At 47.5% G+C, this 13584-nt stretch overlaps 1 protein-coding gene across 3 annotated transcripts in view; it reads right to left on the bottom strand.

Annotated features, from left to right (window-relative positions):
* Positions 1–13584, bottom strand: part of LOC306923669 (suppressor of tumorigenicity 7 protein homolog) — a 98570-nt gene that overhangs the window by 1823 nt on the left and 83163 nt on the right. For 2 of the 3 annotated variants that reach the window (XM_079501895.1, XM_079501897.1), the window contains 5 exons: positions 13268–13340; positions 11274–11376; positions 9948–10098; positions 8720–8812; positions 6120–6262 (listed from right to left, as the gene is read on the bottom strand). In XM_079501895.1, the coding sequence (XP_079358021.1) occupies positions 6120–6262; positions 8720–8812; positions 9948–10098; positions 11274–11376; positions 13268–13340 (563 nt within the window). The remainder of the gene's footprint in view (positions 1–6119; positions 6263–8719; positions 8813–9947; positions 10099–11273; positions 11377–13267; positions 13341–13584) is intronic. The other variant, XM_079501896.1, reaches the window with a different exon arrangement.

Below are 13584 nucleotides of genomic sequence, written 5' to 3'. Positions count from 1 at the left end.
GGCCAGGTGTAATTTCCTGGGGTCTAGGAGGACTAAAGTAAATAATAAAAAAATAAATCGCCATAATATGATGGTGAAAAGGGGATATAGTTACAAACTCAACTAGCTGATAGCAGACACCTTTATTCACCAAAAGTATTGTTCACATGTACAACAAATGCAGTATTCCATCAACACTGCATGAGGTAGACAGGTTAGTTATAACCTGAATCACAAACATCTCTCCAATATCTCCCTGGGTTCTTATCCAATTATTTGGGCAAATTCATTTCCAAGATTTTACCCGGACTAATATTTCTTAAATGTCACATGCTCCAAGTGCCACATTCTTTTTTTGTTTAAGCCCTTAGTTACAAAAATTCCGGCATGTTTCCAAAAAGATTTTATGCATCACTCTCCCGGACTTTCCCAGGCATGGAGGGGGGGAGGGGCACAGCTTGAAAAGTTCTCTCGACTTTTCCCAGTTTTCCATGACTCCATGAGACCTGTCTCCCTCAGACCCCCTGTCCTCTGGCACGACTGTTTTGGCAACATGGCTCTGAGGGGGATAGGGGCTCTGTCAAAGACATGACAGGTCATGGAGGCTTCACTTTGTCAGATAAAAGCCATGAAGTGGTGGAGGAGAGAGAGACAGAGCCACTCTGACACGCAACAAAAGGAAGACTACTACTACGACGGGACTTGAGATCTTGTAGGAAGTTGGGAGACCTCACTGCTATTTTCTACTTTAGGCCCGACGTCGAAATAAAAAAAACGTTTGCTCTGAAAGAATATATATTCAAAGATATATTCAAAGATTTTTACGATTGTTCAAAAATAGCAGATCTACAAGCTCGTAGCGCGCCACTCGGTGACGCGCTATGAACTTGTAGATCTGCTATTTCCAATAGCTAAAGTATAACATAATGCTTAGTTAAAACACCAAAAGGGGTTCCCACCCAGAATGGGTTAAGACACTCCCAAGACTAATGGGCTACTCAGATGATTAGCCATCAATTAGTGGGGTTTGGTTTTGGTCAGAGTCCATGATAATGGATTAATCAGTTTGATATGCTTTTATCCGTGCAGAATCATTTATTTCCTGGAAGACGTTAGCACATCTCTGGTCTGGTATGCAGACCTTCTGCATTCTAAAATTCACATTTCACAGATTTGTTGATGAAATAGATTACGACAGCCTTGGTATTTCTTTTGCCATTGTTCTTCATCTGTGACCCCTGCCGTGGTATCTCGACCACACACTTTTCGGTATTGACCTAGTGGTTGAGAAATGCTGCTTCATGTTATTGGGGCAATGAAACGTGAACGAATGTTTCATACGTGAACGCGCGCAAACGGCGCAATGATAGTCAACGGCCAGCATGTTCATGTTATTGGGGCAATCCATCCCAGAATGGGGGTGCATACTTAGTTTAGACTAGTCATTGGTGTGCTGCCCCGTGGGAGGTTAGGTTTAGGGTGAGGGTTTGAGATAGCTTGTAGTTGTAGGACTAATGACTGGTCTAACCAATCTAAAACAAAAACTGTCTACACTAAGTACTGCACCCCCCAGAATGCACTCTGTTCCTACCCGGAAGGAGGAGTGAAATCGCCTCATGCGCTTTTGAGCAACTTAATGCAAGTGGATGGGAGGAGTGACGTCTCTATTAATCCATTGAGACCTGGAACACATCCATGTCACGTTAGCGTTTAACCACATTAACCATTAACCCATTTTGGGCGGGAACCCCTTTTGGTGTTTTAAACATTATGTTATAATTTAGCTATTGAAAAATAGCAGATCTACAAGCTCATAGCGCGCCACCGAGTGGCGCGCTATGAACTTGTAGGTCTGCTATTTATGAAAAATCGTTAAAATGTGCCTCAAATCTTTCCGAAAATTGTCATGATTTAGAAAACTTTTATTTTTTATTTCGACGTCAGGCCTGAATGGGTTAATATATACTCTAAGGTGCACGCACGTGCAGTTTGTTTGTTTACAAAGACAGGCAGCAAAGCGTGTGGCTTATTTCTAACATATAATGTTTTCAGATACATGTTTTAGCGTGCCAATTAAGTTTAAAATGAGTAATACACTGCCTGGATGTAATCTTGAATGAGATTAAAAACGGAGTTCTGTAATCCTCATCAGCTGTGTTTGGACGGATGCGCAGCAATGGGAATAAAACAGGTGAATATAATCAAGCTTCATTTGTATTCGTGCAGGACTCGACACGTCATCATGCGTCACGTTTTCGTTCAAAGGAATTAATTAAAAATGCATTTTTTTCTTTTGATATAAAAATACACAAATTAAAATGTTCCCATTGTTTTGGCATCCATTGTTAGGTATGCCCATATGATAAACACAGATATGGTCTGAAAGTGTGAAAAAACATATTTTTAATTTCACTAGGTCTTGAACCGTGGTGATTAGTAAATTGTAAAGTAAAATATGGATTACTAGTCACATCATTCATCCATTTAGAGAAGTCACATGTTGAAATAACATCTCTGTACTGCTCAACTTTTACAACTTTTACAACTGATTTGCAGTTTTTTAAGATGCGTGTTTCCACTTCAAAGGCAGGCTGTGAAGCCTTCAGGCCTCCTCACAGAGCCGCGCCACTGAGCCTTACCTCCACTGTGAAGCCTTCAGGCCTCCTCACAGAGCCCCAAGCCTTCAGGCCTCCTCACAGAGCCCCAAGCCTTCAGGCCTCCTCACAGAGCCCCAAGCCTTCAGGCCTCCTCACAGAGCCCCAAGCCGTCAGGCCTCCTCACAGAGCCCCAAGCCTTCAGGCCTCCTCACAGAGCCCCAAGCCTTCAGGCCTCCTCACAGAGCCCCAAGCCGTCAGGCCTCCTCACAGAGCCCCAAGCCTTCAGGCCTCCTCACAGAGCCCCAAGCCTTCAGGCCTCCTCACAGAGCCCCAAGCCTTCAGGCCTCCTCACAGAGCCCCAAGCCTTCAGGCCTCCTCACAGAGCCTCGCCACTGAGCCTCACCTCCACTGTGAGGCCTTCAGGCCTCCTCACAGAGCTCCACCACTGAGCTCACCTTCACTGTGAAGCCTTCAGGCCTCCTCACAGAGCTCCGCCACTGAGCCTCACCTCCACTGTGAAGCCTTCAGGCCTCCTCACAGAGCCGCGCCACTGAGCCTCACCTCCACTGTGAAGCCTACAGGCCTCCTCACAGAGCCTGAAGGGCTCCTCACAAAGCCTGAAGGCCTCCTCACAGAGCCTGAAGTCCTCCTCACAGAGCCTGAAGGCCTCCTCACAGAGCCCCAAGCCTTCAGGCCTCCTCACAGAGCCTTCAGGCCTCCTCACAGAGCCCCGCCACTGAGCCTCACCTCCACTGTGAGGCCTTCAGGCCTCCTCACAGAGCCCCAAGCCTTCAGGCCTCCTCACAGAGCCCCAAGCCTTCAGGCCTCCTCACAGAGCCCCAAGCCTTCAGGCCTCCTCACAGAGCCCCAAGCCTTCAGGCCTCCTCACAGAGCCTCGCCACTGAGCCTCACCTCCACTGTGAGGCCTTCAGACCTCCTCACAGAGCCCTGCCACTGAGCCTCACCTCCACTGTGAGGCCTTCAGGCCTCCTCACAGAGCTCCACCACTGAGCTCACCTTCACTGTGAAGCCTTCAGGCCTCCTCACAGAGCTCCGCCACTGAGCCTCACCTCCACTGTGAAGCCTTCAGGCCTCCTCACAGAGCCGCGCCACTGAGCCTCACCTCCACTGTGAAGCCTTCAGGCCTCCTCACAGAGCAGCGCCACTGAGCCTCACCTCCACTGTGAAGCCTACAGGCCTCCTCACAGAGCCTGAAGGCCTCCTCACAGAGCCTGAAGGCCTCCTCACAGAGCCTGAAGTCCTCCTCACAGAGCCTTCAGGCCTCCTCACAGAGCCCCAAGCCTTCAGGCCTCCTTACAGAGCCTTCAGGCCTCCTCACAGAGCCCCGCCACTGAGCCTCACCTCCACTGTGAAGCCTTCAGGCCTCCTCACAGAGCAGCGCCACTGAGCCTCACCTCCACTGTGAAGCCTACAGGCCTCCTCACAGAGCCTGAAGGCCTCCTCACAGAGCCTGAAGGCCTCCTCACAGAGCCTGAAGTCCTCCTCACAGAGCCTTCAGGCCTCCTCACAGAGCCCCAAGCCTTCAGGCCTCCTTACAGAGCCTTCAGGCCTCCTCACAGAGCCCCAAGCCTTCAGGCCTCCTCACAGAGCCTGAAGTCCTCCTCACAGAGCCTTCAGGCCTCCTCACAGAGCCCCAAGCCTTCAGGCCTCCTTACAGAGCCTTCAGGCCTCCTCACAGAGCCCCAAGCCTTCAGGCCTCCTTACAGAGCCTTCAGGCCTCCTCACAGAGCCTGAAGGCCTCCTCACAGAGCCCCGCCACTGAGCCTCACCTCCACTTTGCACAATCGAGGAAAGCACACAAACATGGTTCTCATGGTTACAAGCGTTCGGAGAAACCCACACGCAAAACCGTTTGAATTGAGGCTACAGGCCACCAGTCAGAGTGAGAAAGTGTGTGTGTGCTAACAGCTCTCTGTGGCGCTTCAGCGATCCAACCAAAACATCCCCCCCCCCCCCCCCCCGCCGCTATCAGAGGAGATGAGATCTACTGATAGTGACATCAGAGAGAGAGAGAGGATGAGCTCACAGACATTCCTACACCACTTAACCCATTCTGACATGAGATCAGATTCTATAAATGTCTTCTACATCCTGACAGTTTTCTGAAAAAGCTATGTTTCTATGTCAGTCGTTCTTCGATTTAAAAAAAATAGCAGACCTACAAGCTCGTAGCGCGCCACTCGGTGGCGCGCTATGAGCTTGTGAATCTGCTATTTTTCAATAGTTAAAGCATAACATAATGCTAACACCAAAAGGGGTTCCCGCCCAAAATGGGTTAACCACAGCCTGCTGCTGAAGAGAGGAAGAGAGAGAAAGAAGCGAGCAGTGCTTCTCAATAAAAGACAAATAATCTTGAAACATAACATTTTTAACTAATCTTTTGGGCTCTAAATCTAGTCACATGAGTGACGGTCCGTGGCCAAATACAGTAGAGTACGTATCGATTAATTTAGGGGTCCTTGACATGAAAGCGCTCGACAAGCACTGAGGTAAAGGAGGAGGGAAGGAGATGAGATGTGGAAGGTGGAGGCTAAAGGGGATAAGGACCCGAGGCGAGGAGCAGGGGAGTGCCCTCCGGTGGTGGTAATTAAGAGTAGCTTGTGAAGTTTGTATTGTATTGGTACTGGCTGTCTCTACAGCAGACAAACAATACCTCAAACACAGCCAAAATGCATTTGAGTTGAGCTGGTGAGTGTCAGTGTCAGCTATCAGGTGGTTGTAGTGCAGTCTAGTTAGGTTATCAAACAGGGGGCCGGCACATGCACTGCGCAAAACCTGGCAACCTGGCAATACAGCATCTGTATTGTGGAGCACAATACAGATGCTGTGAACGCATCTTAACGACCGTACAGGCGGATGGTAAACTTATGTAACTTATGTCATTTAGATAGCAGTTCATGTAGACTTAGCACTCTATAGTGTATACGCATAGAGTTCACTTCACAGAAAATCTACTGTTAGACAGATAGATATTAGGTTCTTAGCTTGCTAAGACACTTGATGACTATTTCTATGCATTCGATGTATTACCACGTGTTGTTCTTGCTTACTGTAAATGTATCTGGATTAACCCATTTAGACCTGCACGATTCTAAAAAAAATGTTTTCTAAATCCTGACAGTTTTCTGAAAAATCTATGTCAGTGGTTCTCAAACTATTTCATGTCAAGGACACCCAAATGTCTGTAATTGGCCACCGACCCCCCATCTGAAAATATGTTGTTCCAGGGACCCTCCCACATGCAAAGAAATTAGTTTAAAACATTCGCTGTGAAAGCATTATCCAAAGATTAGCGCCACATTTTCACGATTTTTCCAAAAATAGCACACCTACAAGCTCGTAGCGCGGCACTCGGTGCCGCGCTATGAGCTTGTAGATCTGCTATTTTTCAATAGCTAAAGTATAACATAATGCCAGAAGAAACACCAAAAGGGGTTCCCGCCCCAGAATGGGTTAAGAGCGTGTACTGCTAAATGACCCTAAATGGTAATTGATGTCCTGGGAGGTTATAGTTATACTCACAGCTTTAGCGAAGACTCCCATGAGTTCAGGGAACTGGTGCGTGAGGAGAGCCAACATAGCGGTGAAGGAGCAGAGGCCGGCCGTGAACAGGATGAAGAACGGAAGCTCCTTCTTGGGATACACCGACACCTCGTGGAACACTGCTTCCACGCACACACGCGCACACACAAAGACACACACACACACACACACACACACACACACAAACACACGCGCACACACACACGCACGCACACACACACACACACACACAGAGTACCAGGGTCAGCTACAGGCAGTCAGGAAGAAGATCAATTGCACATGTACAGTAGACCAGTCAGTTCTACAAAGTTTTCATGTCAAGGACCCCCATATTGACACTCATTAAGCCCCACTGACCCCCATTTGAAAAGCTACGCCAGGGTAACCCCCCATAAGTGAAGATTTGTACGGCTCTAGCGGTGATTCTCAACCATTTTAATTTGCAAGGACCCCCCAGTTTGACCTGCGTTTAGGCTACAGACTCCCCATTTCATGCAATTTCTATCTCTGGGCCACCAATTTATATTGTAAAAATCAGACCCGTCTGAAGTGAGTGGTACTGTACTGTACTGTACTGTACTGTACTGTACTGTACTGTACTGTACTGTACTGTACTGTACTGTACTGTACTGTACTGTACTGTACTGTACTGTACTGTACAAGCCCTCCTCCCTGGCCTGTGTGTGTCTGTGTGTTAGGCTGTGCAACAGTGACACTTGGTGGTGAACAAAGGCTATAACGCTATTGTCGTGCTCGGACACATTTTCGTGCTCGGACACAGGGACCCAGGGACACACACACACATAGCTATCTATAGGAGTGGTTGCACCACTCAAAAAAATCATTGTTAATGTAACTCTGAGAGTGTACAGTTGGACCCTAACGGGTCCATTTTGTTCCATTTGTACACTCTCAGAACTCTCACAGCGTTACAGTCCCACAAGGTTCCTAACCATCATTTAGCTGGGGAACCCCCTGGAACTTCCTCGAGGACCCCTGGGGGTCCCCGGACCCCACCTTGAGAACCAGTGCAGTAGGACACGGTGTGAGGTATAGAACCTGCTCCCAGATCAGTGGTGCTACAACATCTAGTGCATGTATGTAGGGTACAGTATGTATGTATGGGGAACATTGTACAGCTGTCATATCACCATGCAGACCTGCGCAGACATGTCTGATCAGGTTTGTGCACCACTGTGTGTCTTCACACACACACACGCACGCAGGCACGCACGCACGCACGCACGCACGCACGCACGCACGCACGCACGCACACACCACCAGAGAGGCCTCCAATCAACTACATTACACCTCTCCGTGCCACCAATAAAAGGTTATGTGTAGTGTATTTAACTGCTACTATACATTCCACATGTGCTGCAAACAATGTCCTGACTGAGGAATTAAACCCTGCCAGGTTTCACCATAAAGAGCTTAAACAGTTCTAATGTGTAGCTGCAGCTGATGAAGAGAAATGATGCAGTGGATATATACCAGCAGAGGAAGGGAGGGGTGTGTGTGTGTGTGTGTGTGTGTGTGTGTGCGCTGAGCCAAATTAATCCAGTTAATGTGCTCCCTGAGGGCAAACCAACTCTGATTACACCACACACACACACACGCACGCACGCACGCACGCACGCACGCACGCACGCACGCTTGAGTCGCTTTCTCTCCTGTAGGTCTGATTATTATAATCTAGTAATCTGTCGATATGTTATTTTATATTATTCAATTAGTCCATGTGATTAATTGTGATGGTGGTGAATGCTCATCACAATGTCTGCATTTTCTTTCCTCTTTTTTTTACGCTGTGGTTTGACCGAGTTACCTCTGATGAACAGAGTAATTTGGGCTGGAAAAACAATCAAACAGTTCAGAAATAATGCCGTCCAGTTCCCTTCCATGGACAGCCAGTAAGATGCCCTGTACCCATCCGCCTGGGTGACGGCAGACTGCTGGGCGAGCGCTGGCGCTTTGGCATGGGGGGGGGGGGTCAGATCAACATATGGAATGAATTCTGTACTGGCCATATATGTGGCAGGTCTTGAGTGTACAGGGTTTGATGAGGTCAGATCAACATATGGAAGGTCAGAACAGGTCAGCTCCATATATGGAGATCTAAGGGTGGCAGCGGGGGCAGTGGTTTGAGTGTACAGGGTTTGATGAGGTCAGATAAACATATAGAATTAATTCCGTATTGGCCATATATGGAGCGTTTCACGAGGCTGACTGACAGATTTTCATAGTAATCTGCGACCTACTGTATGGTCACAACAAAAAGGCCACTTCGGGATTTTCCCGATTGTTCAACAAACCTATAAGGAAACAATATTCCCTACCACAGTTCAGTTCATAATATGCAACTATAAAACAGCCTTCAGGTTTTTTTAGGGTGGGGGGTGGATTGGGGGGGGAAGGATATATTTACGGGAGAATATTTGAACGGGAGGACAGCAGGAGAGAGCAGGGTAAAATATGGGAGAATCTTGGGAAAAACGGGAGGTTGACGCGTATGATCTCATCAACGGTAAAATGGTTGTGTGTGTGTGTGTGCGTGCATGCGTGCGCATGTGTCTTACTTGGTAGCAGCTCTCTGTCAGCTGTCTCTGTGCAGATAGGATAGGGATAGAAGAGGTGACCTTTCTCCAGCGGGTACGGGATCATTCTGAATGCTGCACACACACACACACGCACACACACACACACGCACACACACACACACACACACACACACACACGATATGGTAAAGATGCAAATCACTGAAGTGTTTTGTAAGATTGTGTGTGTGTGTGTGTGTGTGTGTGTGTGTGTGTGTGTGTGTGTGTGTGTGAGGTATCAACTGTCAAGTGAGTAACATTATGTCCTTGCCTGCGGGCCCACATGATTGTTTATGTGTGGATGATGGATATGCATGCTCTTCGCCGTGTGTGCATGTGTGTACCGATACTCACTGTGTGTGTGTGTGTGTGTGTGTGTGTGTGTGTGTGTATGTGTGTGTGTGACTCCTAAACCTTTAAAACTGTAAACATGAACAAAAATGGGCCCTACGAGGGTTGGTTGGTCTGTGCGTGTGTGTGTGATGGTCCTGGTTGGTATGTGTGTCTGTGTGATGGTCCTGAGCTAATCTCAGAAACCACTGGACTGATCAGTGCATACTACATACTGATCAGTAACACTGACCGATAGGCTAACTTTAGTATCTCCACGCATCTTTCTTTCTGTGTGTGCGTGCGTGTGGACACTCACTGCCCTCCCAGGTACAGTGCAGCAGATTCAGTGTGTGTGTGTGTGTGTATGTGTGTGTGTGTGTGTGTGTGGGGCCACTCACTGCCCTCCCAGGTGCAGTGCAGCAGGTTCAGGGTGTGTGTGTGTGTGTGTGTGTGTGTGTGTGTGTGTGTGGGGCCACTCACTGCCCTCCCAGGTGCAGTGCAGCAGGTTCAGTGTGTGTGTGTGTGTGTGTGTGTGTGTGTGTGTGTGTGTGCGTGGGGCCACTCACTGCCCTCCCAGGTGCAGTGCAGCAGGTTCAGGTTCAGTGTGTGTGTGTGTGTGTGTGTGTGTGTGTGTGTGTGTGTGCGTGGGGCCACTCACTGCCCTCCCAGGTGCAGTGCAGCAGGTTCAGTGTGTGTGTGTGTGTGTGTGTGTGTGTGTGTGTGTGTGTGTGTGTGTGTGTGTGTGTGTGTGTGTGTGTGTGCGTGGGGCCACTCACTGCCCTCCCAGGTGCAGTGTGTGTGTGTGTGTGTGTGTGTGTGTGTGTGTGTGTGCGTGTGTGTGTGTGTGTGTGTGTGTGTGTGCGTGCGGCCACTCACTGCCCTCCCAGGTACAGTGCAGCAGGTTCAGGGCTCCCTCCACCCTCTTCCAGTGCTGCAGGTGGAAGAATGCGTAGGCGATGGCCTCGCTGTCACCTCTCTTCAGGATGTGCTCCGGAGGCAGGATTAAACTTTTCATTTCTAACAAGTACTGAGGTGAGGACACGCACACACACACACACACGCACACACACGCACACACACGCACGCACACGCACACAGTGAGGAAGAGAGAGAATTAAGAGTGAGAGAGAGAGAGAGACGAGAATGTGACCAAGATCGATATGAGAGATGGAAAGAGAGAGATAGAGAGAAATGACAGCATGAGAGAAGGGAGAGAAACAAAGTACAAGAAAGAAAAGAACGATCATTAATTTGTAATGATTTATACGAAGTAGAAACACGTAGAAGACTTAGAAAGGCACAATTCTGGGAAATTGCAAGTGTGGTTGCACTGTTTTCCTGAGGAAACCGTGTGGACTGGAGTATAGCTCGCTAAATACAGCATGATGATGATGTTTTGAGCCACATGACGTCCATCTCTCCTCGCTCTTTTTTTGCACTCTCTCCCTTTCTTTAATATTTTTTACGTTTTTGTTTTTTCACAACTATTCTACTGTTGTTATCGTCTATGCTGCTTCATTGTCTGAAGGACGCCAAACCAAAATAAGTCTTAGGCTTCACTCACACCTGCACAACAGATTGTTGTATAGCTGATGCATGAGACTTGTTGACTGTTGCAAGCTCGCAATGCATTTCCAAAGGAAGTCACATGGTTTTTGTTGTATGAGGGGGAGGGGTGCAGTCGAAACACAGCCGAAAGCCGTACAACAAAAATGGTGTGTCAAACCATGTGACTTCCATTGGAAATGCATTGGGGCAAGATGTAAACAAACCCTTTGTTTACATCTTGCATCCAACAATGTTGTATGCTAGATGCAAAGGTGTGAGTATACATCTAGCATAAAACAATGTTGCATGGTAGATGTAAGCAAGTTGTAAGTGTCATGGCCGCCCCAATGCATTTCCAATGGAAGTCACATGGTTTGATACAACATTTTTGCCTACAAGCTGATGTATGCATGTTGTATGTGTTTCGACTGCCCCCCTCCCCCTCATACAACACGTTTGTCTCTTCAAACCATGTGACTCCCATTGGAAATGAATTGCGAGCTTGCAACAGTCAACAAGTCTCATGCATCAGCTATACAACAATCTGTTGTGACCGTGTGAGTGAAGCCTTACTCTTATGTACCTGTAGTGAGTGTGTGTGCGCGTGTGTGTGTGTGTGTGTGTGTGTGTGTGTGTGTGTGTGTTGGGTCTTACTTTAGGGACGTGAGGGTTGAACTCCACCGCTCTGTGGATGGCCTCCACAGCGTTCATTTCTGCTGTGCTCAGCCCTCGCCTCGACGCCGCCTCTGGGGAGAACCTACGCACACACGCACGTGCGCACACACACACACACACACACACACACACACACACACACACACACACACACATGCACGCACACACACACAGACACACGAACACACACAGTAACACTTTCACTAGAGTGGCTGTGTTATTGTACCCACACATTCAACTGCACACAAGTCATACCCTTATGATTGATTACTATATTTAACTTACTACTTGTTTTATTATTTTAGGTGAGAACCATGTATAAGCCCTGTATGGGTTACCCTTCTCACCTGCTGCACTTTATTCTCATTACGTTTTTTTGCACTGATTTTATTGTGCAAATAAATACAACTGTGTGGGGAACAATTTTAAAGATATTTTCTGGGGGCCTTTATTGGATAGTATACTGTACAGTATGGTGACAGGGAATGGGGGGGGGGAGTGACACGCAGCAAAGCTCAGATATATAGACTATGTCCCCCTTTTTGAAACTAGCTCCTCGCCACTCGTCCTACACACTTCCACTTGGTTTGAGCATAGATATATAAATAATAGATACGGCACCGGAATTCCCCTCCCGAGTGGAAGTGTGTAGGGCGAGTGGTGAGGAGAAAGTTTCAAAAATGGCCTGTGTGTCTATATGTGTGTTTGTGTGTCAAGACAATCTCAGCACACACACACACACACCAAAATGTCAACTACTCTACACATATCATATGTCTTGTGATATGTGTGTGTGTGTGTGTGTGTGTGTGTGTGTGTGTGTGTGTGTGTGTGTGTGTGTGTGTGTGTTTAGAGAATCATACGCGCGCCCTGCAGGCGACCAGCACAGACACAAAACAACTCAAGTCATACATATCACGACAACACATAAAGCCCCGAGGGGAAGGCTGTTTAACCCATTCTGGACTGAGGTCGATTAAAAATAAGATTTTTTTCTGAAAAAACCCATGTTTCTATGTCAGTGGTGCTCAACCTTTTTCATATCAAGGAACCCCCAGAATTATCTCTATTGGGCCACGGACCCCCATCTCAAAATATGTTGTTCCAGGGACCCCCCAGAAGCAAATGTTTTCAAAAATAGCAGACCTACAAGCTCGTAGCGCGCCACTCGGTGGCGCGCTATGAGCTTGTAGGTCTGCTATTTTTCAATAGCTTAAGTAGAACGGAATGTGTTCCCGCCCAAAATGGGTTAAAGAAAAGAGCATGATTACTCCCAACCCATTTAGAGACAACACCATCGCTCAACCCCATTCTCTGTTTCACACCACCCCACCGGGGGGGGGGGGGAGAAGTACTCCAATGTTTCATTTAAGTAAAAGTAGTTGTTTCACAATAGGAAAGTATTCTGTTACATGCTTGATTGATTCTTTATTTAAAGTGTCATGTTTCTGAAGAAGCCCAGCCCATATGGACTTACAGTTTACATAAACAATGACAATAAACTATAGGTTACTTCAGTAACCCCAGTTATTAAAACGACTGAGCGAGGTGAATCGCCCTATGGGGAGTGCCATCTCTGGCACGAACACACAGAATTAAACCACTGCACTAGGTGCGTAGACTAGAGTGTCTGCACTCCCCATAGGGCGATTCACTGAGTGAAGGAGTTTATAATAACCGACGTGACGGTTTGCAAACAATGATCGAGTCAATACCAAACTGACTAATACACTCCAGATCCTTACAAAGGCAGATTGCATAATATACAACATAAAATAAAATACGCCATTAGGCCTGTGACAGGAGACACATGTACCTACTTGAAGAGCTGGGATTGTCTTCTATTAAATTACAACTAAAAGGCCTGTATTCAAAATTGTACTTGAATAAAAGTACAAAAAAGTCTTGCCAATTATAAAATTACGGTACAAAAGTACTCTCATGCCAACGGGGGAAAGAAAAGCGATACTCACTTGTCCGATACCGCCCTGGCTTTGAGCAAGGCAGCCGTGTAGCATATTGTTGCTGATTTGGGTAAGCTGATATCTGTGGATTAGACACACGCGCACACACACGCGCACACACACACACACACGCACACACACACACACACAAACACACATACAACGTGATGATGATGATGGGTGTTTTTCTTGGTGAACCACCCACCCACCCACCATCACCCGGTTTGAAATTACACTCGTATAGGGAGCAGACAGGGAGGGGGAGGGGGGCTGCTGGGGAACGTATATAGGTGGGAGCAGAGTGTGGTGTTTCATGGCCGCGGGGC

This window comes from Electrona antarctica (assembly GCF_951216825.1).
Source record: "Electrona antarctica genome assembly, chromosome: 5".
NCBI classification, from domain to species: domain Eukaryota; kingdom Metazoa; phylum Chordata; class Actinopteri; order Myctophiformes; family Myctophidae; genus Electrona; species Electrona antarctica.
This window is presented reverse-complemented; position numbering and strand designations above follow the sequence as displayed.